This window comes from Piliocolobus tephrosceles, chromosome 10 (genome assembly GCF_002776525.5).
Source record: "Piliocolobus tephrosceles isolate RC106 chromosome 10, ASM277652v3, whole genome shotgun sequence".
NCBI classification, from domain to species: domain Eukaryota; kingdom Metazoa; phylum Chordata; class Mammalia; order Primates; family Cercopithecidae; genus Piliocolobus; species Piliocolobus tephrosceles.
In genome coordinates, this window is record NC_045443.1 from 79,833,367 (window position 1) to 79,856,560 (window position 23,194).

The following is a 23,194-nucleotide window of genomic DNA, read 5'->3' on the forward strand; positions in this document are numbered from 1 at the left end:
TTTTCTTTTATAGCATGCTGTCTTATAAATAAGACTGCCACTACTGAAAAATATAACACACCCCATATTCCTTTTGTGAATAATCCTTTTCTGCCCTTTTATTTTCCATTTAAAGATTCTTAGGCCTACCTCTTTTTCTTCTGTTGCTTAACTAATACAATTGCAGTATTTAGCCAGGTGCAGTGGCTCACACCTATAGTCTCAGCTACTCAGAAAGCTGAAGCAGGAGAATTGCTTGAGCCAAGGAGTTTGTGGCTACAGTGAGCTATGATCATTCCACTGCACGCCTGCCTGGCCAACAGAGCAAGACCCTATTTCTAAATTAAATGAATGAATACATAATTTTTAATCACAATATTTATCCTTGAAACTGTAGATCTTTCTAAACACTAATGAATGAAATATTTCCCTTTCCTTGTACCTACAAAAGAGCAGATTATATTCCATATCATAAACTCACTTAGCAGATACTATTTTTAAGATCACTTTATGAAACACCACGACTTGTAGAAGTTGGTATCATATCATGCAAAAGTAACCTTTAACTTCCAAAAGTTCCAAAGTCTGATTCATTATACTTAATAGAGGTAATACTACTATACCTGACATTTCTGTTTTCTGAAAAATACCCTTTTTTACTTGAGCCATGCACTGTATATTGAATATTTTATTTTATCCTCAGTCTTATGAGATAGATTTAACAACACCATTCTACTGATGATCAAGAAGAGGCAAAGAGATTGTTTAATAAGTGGTAGAATGAGGATTCAAGCTTGTTTCAGTCTTTAGTTCAAAACCTGTACCAACCACTACACTATCATGCATATACAACATTTAAATAAATGTTTTTAAAATGAATGAATAAGCAACCTAATTAACATGTATAACATTTGGAAATCATAAACATACTTCTGACTGGTCCTAACTGCTGATGAGTTTGGACAGTAAGTCTAACAGTAAATGACTTGGGAAGAACAAATCTCTTCCTATGAAGTCTATGCTCTCATATAATTTTTTAATTGTTAGAATTATTTAATATCCCATAGTTGCACTAAAACACTAAAATTCTGTTTCTTTGATTATAGCAGGAGGGTCTGCATAGATTTTCTATAAGAATATATACACACACTTTGGTGTGGTGTCACGGAATCTGTTTTGCTGTTTACCTATAACACAGACGTGGCCATTCCTCATCTGCGGTTTAACCGTATTGAGTATGAATCCGATTCAAGGAGTATGCTGGAGATAATATTGACTAATAGTTAATATCCCAGATTATGAAGTCAGATGTTGGAAAGTTTAACCTCTGTCTACTTTAAAATCTTTAAAATGGTGACAATAATGGGACCTACCACATGGGGTTGTTGTACTGATTGAGTAAATGCAGCAAAGGACATAAGAATTACTGGTACATAGTAAACGAAATGAATACTAACTGTTATTTGTATTGTTTACTTTGCACTTTTTCTTACGAATTTCTTCAGTAGCTCTCTATTTTAAATTACACTTATTTGTATAACTAAGCCTACCTATATGCTTATCTATTATGCTTGAATATAATAGATAGACCTATTTATTATATTAATGCATTTTTCTCTTATTGTGTAACTATGTATTTGTTTCCACTAACGGAGAGATTATTTAATTCATTTATGGAGATTCTGCTGTGTGAGATACTATGCTAGGTTCTGGGGATATTGTCATGAGCAAGACAGCTATATTCCAGCTGATTAGAGTAGTAGTCTCAAACATACTTTTACGCTTCACACGTCTGTCAAGAAACATTTCTGAGCATGCATGCAAAAATGAGTATTTATTTATAAGTGGTATACATGTCTCTCCACTAGCATATTGTATAGATTTTACAGTAAACTCAGAAATTGAAATTTAAAAGAGACAAAATAGAAATAAAAAATCTAATATTCTCTTTCCCTTTCGATGTGTTCACCCCCTTTGGAGAATTCAGTGGCTTAAAATATCAAGGGGGAGACAAACAGAGAAATAAGATGGAGTATGTGAAGGAAAAGTTCTCTGTGTTAGGGGCCCAACTTCTGGAAAGCCAGAAAAGGCTTAACTAAGGCAGCAATATTTGAGATAGCATCTGAAAGGAGGAGTTTGGTGTTTTCAGAGTAAAGGGATTGAGAGTTTAGTGTTCCAGGAATAGTGTTTGCAGCTACAAGCATTGTGTGTTCAAGAAACTAAGAGAATGCCAGTGTTGTTGAGGAGGCAATGTCATAAAGAGATGAAGTAACATCATTACATCATCAACTTTCTAGTTCTGGTTGAGTGATTTTTTTCCTGTTATTGCTAAAAACAGGTCTGAAATAATACAGATTAACAAAGGACTTAAGGAAGAGTCTTATATAGCAAATTACTGCTTAACACACTAAAAGCAATTTTATAATAAACATACTGTGATCTTTTGCAACAGTAAAAAGTAGTATATTTTGAAAAGGAAAACTAAAACAAGGCCAAATTAAAATTGAAAATGTTTCTCTTATTTTCAAGTAGTCTGAAGGACAACACCCAGGAAACAAATCAATACCACCTACACTTACACTATATTCTCTCTTACACTTACAATGTTAATACTTATTTGGAAACATTTTACTTAGGGTCTTTTAACTGTATAATAAAAGGAAAATCTAGACTATAATTCCAGTAATTATGAAAGCAATATTAATGAAAGTAACAACAGTGTACATCATGGCTCAGTTCTGAGCACTTTATATGTGTTATGAAATTTAATCCTCATAGTGACTCTATGAAGTAAATGCTATTGATATCCCATTTTAATTAACAAGAAACTCATAGATGATAGACCCAGTCTAACTGGAAGCCACCCTCATATGTACTATTCTATGCTTTTTCTCAAGAGCTACTCCATAAGACAGTGAAGAATGGTATAAAATTGGAGCCAGAATAACTAGCTTATGGGAAAGACTTAAGTGCTTGTCCTTTTGGATTAAAAAAAAAAAAAAAATCAAAACTTAACAACTTTGTAAAGCTGAGCAGCAGGGAGTTAATATTAAATGGCATATTTTCCTGGCTACACAGTGAAATCAATTATTTTGTGATATATATGTCTATTATATGGTATCTGTTACACCTAAAATGTATAGGATCTGAGAAAGATGTGTATGTGTAGGATTCTGTATGTGTAGGATCTGAGAGTGATACAGAAACCTACAAAAATATATTTTCTGCCTTCTGGAACCTATACCTATTCAAGTGAATATTAAATCAAGGCAGTGATAAATAACAAATGAATGGAAGAATCATAGGGGCTATAGAAATTCAAAATTAGAAAGATTATTAGTCATGTTACCAAAAAGAACATGTATATTTACACTTTATCATAAAGGAATACTTCAGTTCAAGCAAGCTGTAGAAGAGAGTGGGGAACTGTGTAATCCATTAAGAGGTAACAACTGCATGAGCAAATGTACCAAGGCAGAAATGTGGAAGACAGTCTGAAACAATTAGTAGACTGATACAAGGAGAAAAAACTAAATACTGGAATGTAATGGGATATGCGTTTGAGAAATGTGGTTATAGTGGGCCCTGATTGTTTAAGGAGTTTTAAATGTGTCCCAATAAATGGGAGAGGTATTGAAAGCTTTTGGAGCAGAAAAGTGACAAAATAAAAAGGCTCTTAGAAAATAACATGTTGGGGCCAGGCGCGGTGGCTCAAGCCTGTAATCCCAGCACTTTGGGAGGCCAAGACCGGCGGATCATGAGGTCAGGAGATCCAGACCATCCTGGCTAACACGGTGAAACCCCATCTCTACTAAAAAAAATACAAAGGCCGGGCGCGGTGGCTCAAGCCTGTAATCCCAGCACTTTGGGAGGCCGAGACGGGCGGATCACGAGGTCAGGAGATCGAGACCATCCTGGCTAATACAGTGAAACCCCGTCTCTACTAAAAAATACAAAAAACTAGCCAGGCAAGGTGGCGGGCTCCTGTAGTCCCAGCTACTCGGGAGGCTGAGGCAGGAGAATGGCATAAACCCGGGAGGCAGAGCTTGCAGTGAGCTGAGATCCGGCCACTGCACTCCAGCCCGGGCGACAGAGCGAGACTCCGTCTCAAAAAAAAAAAAAAAAAAAAAGAAAGAAAATAACATGTCGGAAGAAGTGAAGAAGAGAGACTTCAGTGAGACTTCAGTTTTAGAAGTCTTAAGTAGGAAATAGTTGGAATAATCAGGACAAGATGTAATAAAAAGTGGAATTGAGATGTCGTCTTGAAATTGAGCTGAAGGAATATGTTGTAAACATTTTAAAGGAGGAATTGATAGAACATTATGTCTAATTAATATTAGAGGTGTTAATATTTATATTGCCAAGAGTAAATGAGGCTTTATTCCTTGTTTTTGATAATTCGTAATTTTTTCATCCTCTTGATTTTTACATTACACCTAAATTGTAACCAAAGTTGTGAGACGTGGTACTCTAGCATTGTATTGTTTAAATTCAAAACCATCCCATGATACTTTGTTTAAATTATTAATAAGAATTTGCAGGGCATAAATGAGATCAAATCAGATCCATCTCATTATATGGGGCTTACTCAATGGCTGGTATTGAAGAAGTTCTCTTTGCATAGCTGTTGAATTATTACCTCTACTAACAGGTGTTGTCACGAGATGTGCATTGTAATAGTGAGCCAGTAAATCTCAAATGTGTTTCATAGCACAATGGAAACTTTTGAAAGACCAATAGTGCCTGTTAAAAATGAGGCTTTTTAATACTGTGTTTAAAACTTCTTTCTCGTAGCCTTCACTGCTATATGTTATAAGAATTATCAGAAACAGATCCTGAATACTTTATAACATGTAACTTTAAAATGTCCTCAAAAGTATTACTATATTTTGATCACATTTGGATCTTGTGCTGTATCCACAGAAAATATTTTTAAATATTTCATGATTGAATTTAAAATCATCTAAAATTTACATTGGAAAAACTAAAAATTTATTCAATTTTGTTTTACAGTGATCGGCATGTTGGTAAAATTTATTCCAAATGTTCTTCATTTGTGGATTATGTCAGACGGTCTCTAAAGAAGCTTGGATTAGATGAGTCCAAGGTCAGTATATGATGAGTCATTATTTTCAGAAAAGACAGAAGGACTTCTATTTTATAATGAATTGAGAGAATACAAAATAGTTTCCCTTCTGCTTTACTCTCATTTGTGAAGAGGCCCAAATTATATTGAAACCAGACCTCCATCATCTTTTTTCCAGTTTATCCTACTTGTCATTGTAGAAAGTTTACTGTCATGTATCTCCGAGAGTTTCCCTCTTTTAGTTTGAGTTAAAAATGTGCCAATTTACAAATCAAAATAGAGTTAAAAAGTAGGACAACAGTACAAGTGAGAACTAGAAGTAAAGCAAGAGAGAATGGTTTTAATTTTGAAATGCATCTATTTTTAGCTTATATAACTAATTAAAATTAAAAATCTTAAATTCAAAAGCCTTTGAATAGGAGAATCTTGAAAAGTTGTAATATCATAGGAGGCCCAAGTTAATAATTGATAACATATTATTGAAAGCAGAAAAATAAACTTATTGACTGATAGTAATAAATATTCTACCACTGAGAAAAAAAAAATAGCTTTCAACATTATTCAGACAAGCTATTAACTAAAATATTAAATGAACTTGGATTACTCCGGTATTTTGAATTGACTATAAATTGAAACAAACAATAGAGTAGGTGGTCAAAGGAATGAAATAGATTTCTTGAAAATGTTACAAAGACAACAATGTTATATCAAAGCTAAAAGGTATTCTTATTTATTAAATCAATTATTCATTTAATCCCCAGTTGCTTTATTACTTAAATCAGTTGAAGTGGGACTAGTCAGTTTCCTCCCCTTTAAAATAGCTATAAGAAAGTCATAGGATTTAGGAAGGATTAAATTAGGTAATATATATGTAAAGTTCTTAACACGGCCGGGCACGGTGGCTCAAGCCTGTAATCCCAGCACTTGGGAGGCCGAGACGGGCGGATCACGAGGTCGGGAGATCAAGACCATCCTGGCTAACACGGTGAAACCCTGTCTCTACTAAAAAATACAAAAAATTAGCCGGGCGAGGGGGCGGGCGCCTGTAGTCCCAGCTACTCGGGAGGCTGAGGCAGGAGAATGGCGTAAACCCGGGAGGCGGAGATTGCAGTGAGCTGAGATCCGGCCACTGCACTCCAGCCTGGGCCACAGAGCGAGACTCCGTCTCAAAAAAAAAAAAAAAGTTCTTAACACAACGTATATAGTAAATGCTAACTATATAATACTCCTTTTAATTATTGTAATCCTTTTATATGTACTACGAGTAATAACACAATCAACATGATGCTTATAAATATTTTAATTTAGTCACGAAAATGAAGACTCTCCTAGTTTTTGCATAAATGAAGGAGAATAGATAAGGTTACACTAATTAATTTATTAGGTTATTTTAAAAAAATGTTTTTCATTCATCTGACTGATCTTCCTTCCAATTAGTCTTACGTAGTGCAAACCTTTAGTGCATATCTCATTTCATGTCTTGTATTTAATATCAAGAACACAAACCTAAGCATTATTGTCACAAATTAAGAGCTATAGTTTTACTTAATACATTTAAAATTTTATTATCATTCTTTCTGCTTTGTTTTCCCAGTTTGTCTTTAATAATAACCACAACAAATGTTTCTTAATATATTTATTAGTATATATAAGTAATAAGAAATTAATAAAAGTTAATAGTTACTAAACACTTACTCTGTGATAGATATTATGCTATGAACACCACAAACATTACCTTATTTACTTTTCACAAAAATATTTACAGTGGATAGCTTCCAGTCCAGCATATAAAAGCTTGGAAACTGCCGCTCAGTCTTAGCAAGTAAAAGCTAAAAAAAAAACCAGAAAAGTCCACAAATCTTAAGAGAAGTGAGGTCACAGGGCAAACTGCTACCTCTCAAACTGGAAAGACAGGCAAATACAGAGATTTACAACTTGTAGGAACAGAAACCTCCACAGAAACCGGTGCCAGGGTAGGAAAACCTGAACTGTAACTGACAAATTGTTGGAGGCTCAGTGTGGACAACTACAGAGGGAACCACTCCTAAGGGACCACCCACACCTTTGTGAGTTTTACCTTAATGAGCTCAACCTGGCTTTAGAGAATAATAGAGAAAAAAATTCCCTCTTGCTTCCATCAAGGGGAGGAGAAAAATATTTTTGAAATACGCCAGATCGTTCTACTCTTTTGAATACTTTCTTATGAATAGTTTCTCAGAAGAAACTATATAATCAGAACTTAACCTGCTAGTGTTTTATCAGAGCCTAAATCACCTGTGGGAAGGAAAATACCTAGCTTCAGCCAACTCTAACGTTCCATGGGGGAGAAAGAAAATATCCAACTCCAGCCTACTCTAGCCATCCTGTGCCACCCAAGAAAGGGTAAAAATACCAAGAAGCACTGATAAAGTTTGTAGTACGGAGACACAGGCTCACTAAAAGACTGAGACATAATTATAGGACTACAAACCATTGAAAATCATTTCACCTCCCCTCACATGTTGCTATCATATCACTAAGGGCTTATTTACAGCAGCTGCTTTTATCCAGTACTTTATATCTGGCTATCTAGAAAATTACAAAGCATACTAGAAGACAATACAGATTGAAGAGACAGAGCAAACATCAGAACCAAATTCAGATATGGCAAAGATGTTAGAATTGTCAGACCAGGAATTTAAAACAATAATGAGTTCTAATGGACAAAGTAGATAGCCTGCAAGAACAAACTGAAAATGTAAGGACATAGTTTGAAATTTTTAAAAAGAACTAAAAGGAAATGCTAAAGATCAAAAATACTGTCACAGTAGCCAGCCATGGTGGCTCACACCTGTAATCCCAACACTTTGTATGGCCAAGACAGGAGGATTATTTGAGCCCAGGAATTTGAGACTAGCCTGAGCAACATGGTAAGATTCCATCTCAGCAAAAAATTTAGAAATTAGCTAGTGTGGTGGCATGCACCTCTACTTCCAGCTACTTGGGCAGCTGAGGCAGGTGGATTGCCTGAGCCCAGGAGTTGGAGGCTGCAGTGAATGATGCTTGTGCCGCTGCACTTCAGCCTGGATGACAGAGCAAGACGCTGGCAAGACTCTGTCTCCAAGAAAAGAAAAACAACAAAAAAATACTGGTATAGAAATGAAGAATGTTTTTGATGGGCTTATTATTAGGCTGAACACAACTAAGGAAAGAGTCTCTGAACTTGAGGATCTATCAATAGAAAACTTGAAAACTAAAAAGCAAAAAGCCCATTATGTTTCAAGCTTAGGAAGATCAGTTATGTGCAAAATGAAATCATACCTAAAAGTAATAAACATACTGAGTCACCTTTGCTCTATTTATTCCAGAAGATCACAGTGATACTAATCTTTGGATAACTTCCTCTATCAACCTGAGAATATCAGGAACACTTCAGCCTCCTTGCCACTGGCTGTGTCTTCCTTGACTTTTTTGACAGGATCTGCTGATGCCTTCACCTTCACATCCACTTACTTTAGTTCTTAAGTCAATTATGTCCTAACCAAGAACCTTCAGTCCCACAATCAAGTGGTGAGAACTACCTCAGTTGCTAACCCATCTTCTCGTCACATATGATGTGGGGAGGGTCTCTGAACAACTGTGTCTGTAATCCACTCATCCAACCCACACTCTGAAAGTTACAGTATATGGTCCTCCTTTGCTTGTCTAGAACCCCCTTATATAGATTTACTTTTAAAAACAAATTGAATAAATAAATACATGGAGGAGAAGAGACAAATGTCCTATGTAAAAGAGTTCCAAATAATTTATATAGATATTTCCTCCTCAAGGAGATAGAGCAAAACTCCCCATTCTTTAAGTGTGGCCTGTGCATAGTGACTTTTTTCCAAAAAGCATAGTATGTGAAGGGGGGAAAAAGAGGAACTTTCCAGTGAAGAACCTGACAAACAGAATCTCAGCCAAGTAATCAAGGTCAACATGAACAGTGATAATTCATGTTGATAGTATGTACTCTTGTTATAAGGTGAGGAATATGGTACTTTATTCCTATGGTGGTTCTTTCAAAAGCCTATCCCCACTCTATTTATGAGAAAAGTATCTGACAAATCCTGGTGGAGAAACATTCTACAAAATACCTGAACAGTACTTCTCAAAACTGTCAAGGTCTGCAAATCAAGACAAGTTTGAGAAACTGTCAAAGCCAAGAGGACTAATTGCAGTGTGGGTTCCCTGGATGGGATTCTATACCTGGAAAAGGACATTAAATAAAAACTCAGGAAATTTGAATGTAATGTGGACTTTAGTTAATAATAATGTATCAATACTGGTTCACTAATTCTAACAAATATACCATATTGTAAAATGTTAACAATAGGAGAAAAGAGTATATAGTATATGGAAATTCTCTGTCCTATTTTCAAAATTTCTGTAATATGAAACTGTTATAAAATATATTTATTTTTTAGAAGCAACATGAGATAATTAATGTTTACCAAACCTTTGCTTTGTGCCAGGCACTGTGCTAAAAGCTTTGTTTATATTATCTCATTGAATACTAAGGATGGCCGTATGAAATAAGTGATATTATTATTGTTTTGTAGATGAGAAAATTGAGACACAGGTTAAGTGGATTTCTTTAGCCCAAAATCTAGGAAATTGGGGAGGAAGGATTCTAATCCAGGCTGTTTAACTCTAGAACTCATGCTTCTGTTTGTCATGCTTATATAACTTATTAACAGACATTGAGCACAAGAATGCTTGTTTGGCATTTTTTCAAAACTAGCAATCATCAGGCAAACAATAAACCTACGAGAAAAAAATAAAGAGAAAATTCATGCTTGTCAACAGACAAAATAAATATACTTCTAAAACAGATTAAGGAATTAAAGTTTGAAATAAAGGCAGAAGAAAATCAAGGAATGATGAATTGTACTAAAGAGTTAAAGAAGATTTGCTTGTATCCAGGACTTTAATTTGTGAAAGTCTGGCTGATAGGATGAAATTGGTCAAATGTATGAAACATTTTGGGTACTAAGACATATACTGTCTAACGCATAGAATATATTAGAGTTAAAATCACTGTCAACAAACTACAAGGAAAGTGGGAAGAAAAAAGAAAAAAAAAAAAAAAAACACTAAAGCACCTGAGCATGATTTCTTACATATTGTCTCCCACTCCAATTTCTCTTTAGGACTGGATGTCTTCCTGTAGGTGATTCAGAGCCCACTAATTAGCCCTACTAGGGCCCTACTGCACAACTTAACTCATGCTAGTTCCTTTTTCTAGAGACTAAGAGTTGAGCAGTATGGAGCAATGGCATTCATGACCAGTACTTTCAGCTTCCATTCAGTGTGCACTCTCAGTTTTTAAGTTTGCATGTCTGTTCTTGCCTAAGGATGATCTATACAAGGCAATGCTTCCATTCGAATGCCTTCCTTTTATCTTCAGGAAGTTGACGAGGCTCTCATTGGCTTTAACACTTAGTAATGATGTCTATGATATGAGACCATGAATATACAGTGCTTTAGACTGCTAGAACTTAATTCTCTTATCTAGCTATAATTTTGTATTCTTTAACAAGTCTTTCCCTATACCCCACTTCACCCTACCCTTCCAAGCCTCTGGAATCCTCTGTACTATATTTTATTTCTATGAGATTAATGTTTTTTTCAGCTTCTGCATATGAGTGAGAACACACCATGTTTAACGTTCTGATCCTGCCTTATTTCATTTAACATAATGTACATACATAAATATACATGTCTGTAACATGAGACCATGAATATACTTCTGACATCTATCTTTAAGGTGTATATATACAGCTTAAATGAGATACTCTCTTCATTTTAAAATTTTCTTATAATCTCTGTAATCTAATGAGCCTAATTTTTAAGCATTTAATTTAAAAAGTTGATTAAAGCATGAAATCACTCTTTAAGCACTGAATTTTTCACTTAAAAACACATGAATACAGTCATTCCTTGCTGTCCTCAAGGGATTGGTTCCAGGACTCCCATGGATATCCAAATCCGTGGATGCTCCAGTCCCTAGTGTCACACAGTATTTGTATAGAACTTATGCATATCCTTCTCTATACTTTAGATAATCTCTAGACTATATATAATACCTAATACAGTGTAAATGCTATGTAAGTAGTTATACTGTATTGTTTTTTATTGTTTTATTTTTTATTTTTTAAATGGACAAATAATAATTGTACATATTTATGATATACATGGTGATGTTGCAATATATATTGTGTATAGTGATTAGACCAGGATGATTAGCATATCCATCATCTCAAACATTTATCATTCCTTTGTTTTGGGGACATTCAGGATCCTCCTTCTAGCTATTTGAAACTACATAGTATATTATTGTTAACTATAGTCATCCTACAATGCTATAGACCACTAGAACTTAATCCTCTTATCTAGCCATAATTTTATATTCTTTAACAAATCACTCTCTATAATGCACTTCCTCCTACCCTTCCAAGCCTCTGGAATCCTCTGTACTACATTTTACTTCCACGAGATTAGCTTTTTTTTCCCCCCAGCTTCTGCATCCGAGTGAGAAAATACTAAGTTTTTAACATTCTGATCCTAGGTTATTTCACTTAACCTAATGTTTTACAGTTTCACACATGTTGCCAGGAATTAAGGATTTCAATGTTATTTATGGCCAAATCATATTTCATTGTTTATACATACCACATTTTCTTTGTCCCTGTTAATCTGTTGATGGACATCTAGGTTGATTCTATATCTTGGCTGTTATAGATAGTGCTAAAGTAAACATAGGGATGCAGATGTCTCTTTGATATATTGATTTCTTTTCCTTTGGGTAAATGTCAAGTAGTGGGATTGCTGGATCATATGATAGTTCCATTTATAGTTCTTTCGGGAACCTCTATCTTCTTCTCCATAGTGGCTATACTAGTTTACATTCTCACCAACAGAGTATAGGAGTTCCTTTTTCTCTGCATCCTTGCCAACGTTTGTCATTTTTTATCTTTTTCATAGTAGCCATCCTAACTGGGTGTGATGATACCTCATTGTGGTTCTGATTTGCATTTCCCCAATAATTAGTGATGTTGAGCATTTTTTTCTATATTTTTTGCCATTTGTATGTTTTCTTTTGAGAAATATCAGCTCAGATTACTTGTCCTTTTTTTCCTTGGATGTTTGGGTTTGTTGTTGTTGTGGTTGTTGTTTTACTGTTGAGATATTTGAGTTCCTTGTATATTCTGCATATTAATTCCAGGTTGGATGAAGAGTTTACAGATATTTTCTCCTAGTCTGTAGATTGTCTTGTTCACACTGATGATTGTTTTGTTTGCTCTGCAGAAGCTTTTTTAGTTTGATATAATCTTCTTTGCTTATTTTTGCTTTAATTGCCTGTGCTTTTGAGGTCTTACTCAAAAATTTTTTCCCAAAGCAATATCCTGAAGCATTTCCCCTGTGTTTTCTCCTAGTAGTTTTGTTGTTTTGGGTCTTATATTTAGGTCTTGGGATCCATTTCGAGTTGATTTTTGTATAGGATGAGAAGTGAGGTATCTAGTTTAATTCCTCAGCATATGGATATTCAGTGTTCCCAGCAACATTTATGGAAGTGATTATTCTTTCCCCAGTGTATATTCTTGACATCTTTGTCAAAAATTAGCTGATTTTGGTGGACACATGGATTTATTTCTGGGTTCTCTGTTCTATTGCATTTGTCTATGTTTCTGTTTTTATGCCAGTATCATGTTGTGTTGGTTACTACAGCTTTGTAGAATATTTTGATGTCTAGTAGTGTGATGCTTCCAGCTTTGCTCTTGTGGTTCAAGATTGCTTTGCCTATTCTGGATCTTTTGTAACTCCATACAGATTTTAATACTTTTTTTTTTTCTAATTCTGTGTAGAATGTCATTGGTATTTCAATAGGGATTGCATTGAACCTGTACATTGCTTTGGGTAGTATGGTCATTTTAATATTATTAATGCTTTGGATCCATGAGCATGGGATGTTTCTCTATTTGTTTCTATCCATTTCAGTTTCTTCAGTGTTTTGTTGTTTTCCTTGTAGAGGTCTTTTACCTCCTTGGTTAAATTTATTCATATATATTTTATTTCCTTTATGACTATTGTAAATGGAATTGACTTCTTAATTTTGTAATCCAGTTCATTTTGTATGGAAATGCAATAATTGTTGTATGTTGATTTTATGTTCTGCAATTTTACTAAATTTGTTTATTAATTCTAAGACTTTTTTTGGTAAAATCTTTAGGTTTTTCTATATATGAGATCATATCATCTGGAAACAGGGGTAATTTTACTTTCTCCTTTCCAATTTGGATGTCCTTTATTTCTTTTTCTTGCCTAATTGCTCTGATTAGAACTTCCAGTACTTTGTTGCATGAGAGTGGTAAGACTGGGCATCTTTGCCTTGTTAAAGTTCTTAGAGGAAAAACTTTCAGTTTTCCCCCTTTCAGTATGGTGTTAGCTATAGAATTGTCATATATGGCCTTTATTATGTTGAGGCATGTTTCTTCCATGCCAAGGTTGTTGAAAGCTTTTATCATGGAGGGATGTTGAATTGTATCAAATGCTTTTACATCTATTGAGATAATACTACAGTTTTTGTCCTTCATTCTGTTGATGTGATGTCACATTTATTGCTTTGTGTATGTTGAACCAGCCATGCATTCCTGAGATATATCTCACTTGATCATAGTGTGTTATCTTTGATATTCTGTTGGATTCAGTTTGCTAGTATTTTGTTGATCATTTTTCTGTTTAATGTTTGTCAGAGGTATTGACCTGTAGTTTTATGTTTTTATTGTTGTGTCCTTATCTGCTTTTGGTATCAGTGTTATGCCGGCCTCGTATAATGAGTTAGTAAGAATTCCCTACACTTTAATTTTTTAAATCTGTATTTCTGCCTTGATGTTTCTCACTTTTCTGGATGTCAACATTAACATAAAGTATTTCTACATCATATGCAAGATGCTGCAACTGCATATGGTTTTGTTGAGAGACCTTCTGTATTAGTCTGTTCTCACCCTGCTGTAAAGAACTGCCCAAGACTGGGTAATTTGTAAAGGAAAGAGGTTTAATTGACTCACATTTCCTCAGGGCTGGGGAGTCTTCAGGAAACTTAAGCTCCATTGCAGAAGGGGAAACAAACACATCCTTCTTCACACCCCAATAGGAAGGAGAAGAATGAGAGCTGAGCAAAGAGGGGAGCCCCTTATAAAACCATCAGATCTCATGAGAACTTACTATCATGAAAATAGCACGGGAGAAACTGCCCCCATGATTCAATTACCTCCCACCAGGTCCCTCCCAGGACACATGGGGATTATGGGAACTGCAATTCAAAATGAAATTTGGATGGGGACACAGCCAAACCATACCACCTTCTAATTGGAGCTTTGCAGAGTGCAGGTGAAAGACAAGTGCATGCAGAAGATATCTATATTATTGAGATTAATCTTTATGTCATGGATTAAAGTGGTGCTCTTTAAGGTTTATGCCCATGACTGCATAAGACAGTGACCAGATACTACCATGTCAGACATATTTTAAACTCCAGGATTTTTCTATATCAATTTCATCTAGCATTTCAACATATCAGTGGTATTGGGTAGAGTGAGTCTCTAGCTCAAAACTCTGTGTAGTCAGCCTCATTGTTAATATAGTTCTCATTTTTTATACTAAAACTGACTCAATCCTTCTGATCATTGCAGAGTTCCCTTTCCAACATGAACACTTTAGAATTGTATGTTCTCTTTAGACTCCACAAATCCTGTGTCCATCAAAGAGAATAATCACTGACAATGTAGGAAATGAACTTCTATCTTGGCCACCAAAGCTGTTGAGAAGAAAGAAATAGGACTTAAAAATCAAATCTGATTTGAGACTATTTGAAATAAATTCATGATTATTTCTTATTTCTATATTATAACTCCAAATGTTACATTTCTTAGGTTCCTCCAAGGGTTCCCAATGAACCCAGGTTTTTATTTCATCCATGGAAATAAAATAGGAGTTAGTCTCATTTGACTATAACAGGTGTGTTTATTTTCTCATGGCTCTGGAAATATGATGCATTCGGTACTTGATCCCTGGATCAGGGTAGCTATTTTACCAGTCAAAAGAAGCTGAGTATTTTACCCATCAAAAGAAGTGAGTATGGACCAAGTAGACACTACAAGGAGAAAATCATTTGCCACGTGATTAAACACTTTTATGCTGTTTCTACTAAAATGCTAGGCACTACAGTAAACAATGCTAGGCACTACGGTAAACAACTACCAGGCTCTCTGAACTAATTTTTACAGGGCAGAAGTGAAGAAGACAGGGCAGAAATGAAAGGGAAAAGAGGAAAGAATAGGAAAAGAAAAAAAAAAAAAAAAAGCCTTTCTGCCTTAGAAAAGTTGCATTGCAAGTATTATAGTGTTTGAAACTGTCACTAGTTTCAACGCAAATTCTAAACTTGTAAATGCCTTCAAACCACTTACATATTTAAAATTGTTTCAGAAAGTTGAAGCGTCTTTTTCCTATCTAATCAATTATGGTGTTATTTTTCACAATTCAATTGTGAGGCTTATTGTAAAGATATCTTCAGTTATCAGTATAATTGTTGAGAAGTTGAGAAATATAAATTTGCAGGGCCTAGATTTGTCAGAAGAGAAACATTTCTACATGAACAGTTAAGGCTGGGTATTAATTTCGATTTCAATTTGAGTAAACGCTGAATAATTCATGCTTGGGGTTTAGAGGTGCTCCCACCAGAATGGTCTAGGAGGACAAGAGGCTTGCAAAGGGCACATTTTCAACACTGTTCTGCAGAGGTCTAAGAAATTAATAGATCCTTTGAATGAAGGTCCTATGGGAAAATAAAATTATGACTCATGGTATTTCAGATTTTCTAAATGAGACCAGCCTGATCTGGCCTAAATATTTTTTTCATACTACAGTGTTTTCTTTTTCTTAAATTGATGCAACATGCATAAATACCTGGGAATTTGAAATTAAAACTCAGATTTGTAGCTTCTCTGAAAAGACCAAGCTAGCTTAGACTGCATTCCTGTGAGGTCAGGGGCCCACTAGATGGGGCCACATTCTCTAGCCCTGCCTCCTCACTTTTGTTACCTACCTGGTGCCTACAGGGCTTTCAGTTTATGGCACCTGCCCTATTCTCCATACCCTTCCTGGATATTTATTATGCATGGTAAAGCCTCTGGGAATATGGTTGGCTTTGTTTAACACAGCATTGCTCAAACTTGTTTGAACACATGAGCACAGTGACTAGTAGCATTCTGTGAAACAGAATATATAGGGACTTAGGATACTAAACTGGATTAAGAATAGGGTGAGAGTTCTAATCCTAACTCTTAGCAGTAACATCATTTGACATTAGGGCATGATGTTCTTTATGTCTAAATCTTTTTCATCTATTAGATGTAATCATGTCCATACCAACTATGTCATATGATAACTCCAATAAAATGTTACTTGTGAAAACACTACAGATTCTGAAATAGTTTGGATAACTTACTTTAAAATACTATAGAAATGCAAAGTATTTTCTCAGTAAATAATTTCAATGGTGTTATATTCATAAGTCTTTTGGGTATCTTTTTAATAGTTTATTTTTGAAAAAGTTGATGAGAAATTTTGCTGCCCTCTTATACTATTAAAAAATTGTCAATAACTGAGAGAGAGAATAGATAAGAGGAAGAAAGGGGTAGAATTTATATGAAATTTTCTTATAAATATATTAATCTTATAGATTGCATTGAGTTTTGTTTTTTGTTTTTGATTCTTTGAGATGCAGTTGAGATTCCATTACCTACAATCTGTCTTGGGACATTGGGACATTGGAATAATTAAGACTGTATATTTAAACTTAAGACATTTTTCACATCTTTAAGCAGTAGCAGAGCCAATTGTTCACTTATGTCTATAAAGATGAAACAATTTTGTGAGTACATGAAAAGTGTGAGGAACTCTTAGTGGTTGTCTAGGTTCATTTGTGTGTGCACTCATCAATAAAATGTTTTGTCTTTTTCATTTTGAAAAAAATAATTCTGCTAGGTCTATTCTGTTACTGAAGCTCTCAATTGCATTTTTATTTCATTCCTTGAATTATTCAGCTGTGGGATTTCAATTTGGTTCTTTTTTATATCTATCTCTTTAATTTATCATTCTGGATTTCATTGACTTATCTATTTGTACTGAGTATTCTTAAGATTATTTTTGAATTATTTTCTCTGGCATTTTGTGTCTTTCCTTATAGTTTGGTTCCACTACTAGAAGATTATTGTGTTCCTTCGGAGGTGTCACGTTTCCTTGCTTTTTCATGTTTGATGTTTCCCTGCATTGGTTTCTATGCACTTGGTGGAAAAGTCACATCATCCAATTTTATGGAGTAGGTTTCATAAGGAAAGGCTTACTCATATGAATGGGTTTGGGATATTAGTAGGGTGGGGTACGTTGGCTGTGGTCCTAGGTGGATGCAGTAGTGTAGTGTCCACATAGATTCTTCAGATGCAGTCCATGCTAGTGGCATTCATGAGTGTCTCAGTGGCCTAGGCTGAGATAGTTTGTGGACAGTGGTGGGGCAGCTTTGCTAGGGGTGGCCTCACTGTGCTGTTTCTCAGGTTGGGGGTGCATGCCTGCATATGATGGGTCAGCCAGCTTGGAGCTGGCATTGGGGTTCTGGGGAGTTACTCTGGCTGGGAGCGTATATACACAGTTGTTCAGTCAGCTTGGAGTGGGACTGCGAAGAGCTGCCCACAGGGCTGTTTCTCAAGGCCTGGGACAGGGGTGCAAGGCTGTTCAACTGACCCTAGGCCATGTCGGCCAGGTCTGTCCTTGAGACATTCCAGGTCTCAAGCCTGGAATGTAGGCACACAGCTACTCAGCTGGCTTGGAGGCATGTATAATGGGGATGGTCCCCAGAGCTATTTCTCAGGCTTGTGTCATAGGCCCACAGCTGCTGAGTGAGCCTGGGTGATTGCCCTCTAGGGGCAGACTGTGGGACTGTTTCTCAGACCCTGATTGAGTGCATTGGACCTTTAGGTAGCTCAGGGGGCATGGCACCACAGGACTGTTTGTACATCCCTGGGTGTGGGTGTGTAGTACTTCACCTGGCCCCAGAGCATATCAGTTGTTTGGAGGCTTCATGGCCTCTCCCTTCAGGATTGGGCATGCAGCAATTTTGCCAGTTCAAGGGTAGGTTTACACTAGACAGGACTGCCAGACTGTTTTTGTGTCTAGAAGTGAGTTGGTTTCTCTGCTGTGTAGGACCAGACTGACAGCCAATCCTGGACCCAGGCCCCATGCAGCTTAGGTTGTGGCAGTCAGCCACCCATATGGGCTTGGTAGAATGAAGATAGAGTCCCAGTGGTGCAGATAAGGTAGTGTTAATGACTTTCAGAGCAGGGTGCACTCCTGATGTTACTCTGGTCTTAAGATGGCTCTGTGCTGTAGAAGCTTGGCATACAAGGCTAAGTGGGAGTGGGGAGTGCACGCACTGTACTCCTAATCTGGGACAATGCAGCTGTGAGGGTTCCTGGAAGCTCTCCAAACTGGGCTCACCACTTATGAGGACTATGAGATTCTCCTGTAGAAAGGATGGTGTTTGTGGTAGCAATGGGGGCTGGTAGCATTCTTCTGCTTGCTTTTTCCCTGTAACAGGAAGTTTCCGCTGATTTGGGGCAGATCTCATCCAATCAGAGAAGATGGAGCTACAGAGGCTAGGTGTGTCCAAACTGCCCACCTGGACTTCTAATCACCACAGGTGCATCTCCGCTTCCCTGCTGTACACCAGTGCTCTCCATTCAACACTCCAATCAAATCTCATCTGTATATTCATTGCCTTGTGTCTTTATTGTATAGGGGGACTGGCATCAGGCATCTGTAGTCAGTCGTCGTGCTGATGTCACTTTACATTGTTATTTTTTTTGTGGCTATTTCTGATCTGCAGATGATTGAGTCTGTGGGTACAGAACCTGCAGTTAGAGAAGGCCAACTGTATACTTCTTATGCACTTGTAAGAACAAGGCCATTTTTGGTTTGATTTGGTTTGGGTTTTTTTGCACACAGGTTTGCATATGGTTTCACTGTTTGGAGTTCTCCCTTGGCTTTTTTGCATCAAACATACTTACAATGCCTAGTCTATAATATCTAGTTTTGGATCTCTTAAAACAACAAACTTTTTAAAAAATATTAGAGTAAAAAGGTGTTCTCACCTTTTCTCTCCAGAATACACTCAAAAGCAACAAACAGAATGAGAAAGAGAAACAAAACTCTCTTTGTCAATATCAGAAAGAATTTGAAATCTTAAACTATGTATACAAAGTATAATGAAGGTAAAAGAGGGATGCAGAAAGATGTCAAGAGGAAATGCCCAGGTTACCGATCTCAGACAAAATCAACAGAACATATTTCTCTAAAGTGTCTTATCCTAAGGAACAAAATCAACAATCTCTAGTTTGAAATAAACATAACTGATGACCAGCATGGTGCTTCCCAATTTAGCACAAAAGAAAACAAAGAAAATGGAGCACCCAATAAATCATATTGAAGAAATACGTTTTTAGGGAGCAAGTTAGGAAAGATTATGAGTTCTGAGTTATCTTACAACTGCTGATCTTCAGATGATAGAGGAGAGAACTAAAGAGTGTAATTCAACACACACAATTTTGTGAGATGAGAGTTTTTGCTGCCTTGAAGTTCAGGCCTGGATTTAGTCCAATATATTCTTCTGCAAAAGTTTGCTCCAGCAGGGACTCGTTTGATTCAGAAAATGGTAAACTTTTGAAAAGGATGGGGAGTGTGTAATCTGCATGAGTTCTGTACAAAGGGGGAGAGTTTTTCTGGAAAGCTTCACAAGAAATTGAATGAGACAAAGCCTTACTTTCCACTACCCTTTATAGTTTTTTAAATTCAAAAGAAATTTAGTGCAATAGTAAAAAAAAAAAAAAAAAAGAATTTGAAAAAATAATAAATTTATTTAACTATTTGCAAATAAACCTGACTACATGTCTTTTCAGATTTTCACTCATTTTATCCAGCCTTTCATTTGTGCTGACCACATCTAATTGACAATTTCTTTTGGTAACTCTGCTTTCAGGCCTTTCACAAAGGCATTCAACTTACAGAATCAATTTATCCTGCTGCTTTCATATTTCATTTGTTATGTAGTACTTATTTACATGATAGGTTGAGTATTCCTTATCTAAAATGCTTGGGACCAGAAGTGTTTCAGATTTCAGATTTTTTTTTTAAATATTTACTTTATATACTTACCATTTGAGCATCCCTAATCTGAAAAATCCAAAATCTGAAATGCTGCAGTGATCATTTCCTTTGAAAGTCATGTTGTCACTCAAAAAGTTTCAGATTTTGGAGCATTTCAGATTTTGGATTAAGGATACTCAACCTGTATATTATGACAATAATGTAACTGGCATAGCAAGTTTAGAAATAAATACAATTGCCTCAGTAACAAAGCTCATCTAGCAGGAGCAAAAGCACAATTGAACTAGAGAGTGGCCTGCTAAATACAAGAGTTCAACATACTATAGGTATTTGTTTTAGAAAAAAAAGAAAAAGAGAGAAAAGTAATTCCCTCTCATGGACTTGTAAAGTGGATGTTAGAAGAAACTACCTTAAGTATGAATATATGCCATTGTGTTTCTCTTGCCTTTGAATTTTGCTCAAAGATGTCCTGTTTTATATAGAGTGTTGTAAAATTTAATTTTAGTCAAAAAATGTTTGAGCTCCTCCTGTATGCCCGAAGCATAATAACAAATGAAAGTAAACATTTCCTTATTAGTTGTTGAAATTAAACAATATTAATGGGATGTTACTGGTGGTTTTATTTATGATGTGCTGCATAACCTATATCAGTGTAAAAGTTTTAAGTCATTTAGAGTTATCTTGACTTGCTTCATGAATATCCTTAGAGCAAGTTTTTCAGACACCTAAGTTGTATTAAACTGATGTCATGTTGATTTTACTTTAGGATATGTTTGACAAGGAAAAATATTTTTAAACTATTGTTAAATTTATTGTTGTTTTTTATCTTGAAGCTGCCAGAAAAAATTATAATGAACTACTACGAGAAGTATAAGCCTCGAATGAATGAGCTGGAAGCTTTTAATATGGTAAATCTCAGAGTTAAGCATATTGAATTGGATATGTTGCTAGACTTGAATAGGGTCCTATTAAATTTTATTATGGGCCAAGCAATCTATGGTGTTTTTCTCTTACTGTAGAAAAACTGTTTTGGATCATTTCCTATTTCAGGACTATATTAGGTGTCAGTAATGTAATAAAGAGAACACATGGTAGATTTCTCTTTAAAAAGTATTATAAATGCACAAAAAGTTTCAGAGTTCTTTGAACACATATTGGTCCCAATGCAGTTATTTCACAAGCATTCCTTGTAATGAATTTCATTCTTAGTACCCCTTTAAAAGCTTTCTATCACAAATGATTGCTTGTTGGAGTCTACTTCACAGTCACTTAAAGGACATTATTTTCCTATTATTCAAGAAAACCTTTTGATCTCTGAAATATTCATTTTCTGAAGTTGTGCATGGGTATTGGAGATTCAGCCTATATAAACTTCTGTAGATGCATTTACTTAAACATAAGTTTAAGGAAATAAACTAGTCTTTTCTTTTTTTAAGTACCACCAACCTACCTATCTAATTTTTTTATTATAGTTGAAAGTTGTTCTGGCTCCCTGTATAGAGACTTTGATTCTTCTGGATCGACTTTGTTACCTGAAAGAGCAGGTAAATTATGTTATTTTAAAATACATAACAAATATTTTATTAAATACAGTAATATAGAGCCACTTATATATAGGATAAGAGTCACATAAAACTAGTAAGAAAATTTTTCTCATTATATTTTCATAGTTTAAATGTTCATTCCATCTCTTTTTAAACATATAAACATATGTACAACAGATGTTTTCAGCAAGGCTACTATAATAAAGTTTACATTCTTTTAATTGTATGGTAATTACTATACATAGGCAGTGAACATAAACCACTATATATGAAATATTGTATAGCTGAAATTAATAAAGGCCCGACATAAAAGATATTGTATATACATGTCATTTTGTACGAATTTGTCTTTTAATTCACTTTTGGAGTGTTGGCCATATGGATTCTGCAGAACAGAAACTTCTTTCTGATCAAGGAAGATTCCTTCTGTTTTTTCACAATTTATCTATGGTAAATGACAAAAATACTGTCTTTTGGGTTGTCTTTAAGGAAAATATTTTTTGCAGATTCTACTATGAGCTATGGTCAAAACAGTTTAGTGAACTTTTTAAATTAAACTCATTCATGATTCACCGAGTGTTTCTGCTGTAGATAAATCTTTAACAGTTTTAGTTTGTCATATGGGAAGCTTTACTTTCCTATTTTGCTAATTGGAACAAATGCTGATTGGAACAAATGGATATTTTAAAATGTTTGCTTTGTTCTAATTTGTATTTTTATGGAGAAAGGCAATTTTTAAATATGTAAATAATGATGTACTTTCCTCAGCTGCCACTAACTTCAAATCACAGGAAAGCTTTGGTTCCTGAGTTAGTGGGTGATAAAATCAGTACCTATTTTACTAGATTCTCACATCCCTTTTCAAAACAATCTCCATTGACCTATGTACAAGAGGTAAGCAAAACAATATGCACAAAGATTAATAGGTTGTTATGAAATTATAGAAATTATAGTAATGTTATATTTAATATTTCAATCAATATCTTATAAAATAATGCACATTTATGTTAAAAAATTTAAAATACAGGGTATATAATAAAGAAAATTAAGAGTAGTCATAATCCTACCTTTTATTTAATAGCTCCAACTATTAAATTTTTAATATATTTAAGGAATCTCTCAAATATATGTGGTTATGTATATATATGTGTATATATATACGTGCACATTATTTGTACTTTAATTAAATTTAGAATAAAATTACAAATGCAGTTTTACATCTAATTTATTTTATTTTATTCAGAATTTTCCACCATATTAAATGTACTAGAAAGTGAACATTTAATCATAAAATAATTTATTTAACTAATATTCATTTGTAATTGGCCACTTCCAATTTTTCACAACC

General features: G+C 35.0%; 1 protein-coding gene across 5 annotated transcripts in view; it reads left to right on the top strand.

Annotated features, from left to right (window-relative positions):
* Positions 1-23,194, top strand: part of METTL25 (methyltransferase like 25) — a 121,604-nt gene that overhangs the window by 97,879 nt on the left and 531 nt on the right. For 2 of the 5 annotated variants that reach the window (XM_023220258.2, XM_023220349.2), the window contains exons 9-11: positions 4,993-5,086; positions 21,136-21,210; positions 21,775-21,846. In XM_023220258.2, coding sequence (XP_023076026.2) covers positions 4,993-5,086; positions 21,136-21,210; positions 21,775-21,846 — 241 coding nt within the window. Of the gene's footprint in view, positions 1-4,992; positions 5,087-8,412; positions 10,178-18,736; positions 20,030-21,135; positions 21,211-21,774; positions 21,847-23,194 lie in introns of those variants that run through there. The other 3 variants (XR_002733331.3, XM_023220520.2, XM_023220430.2) reach the window with 3 other exon arrangements.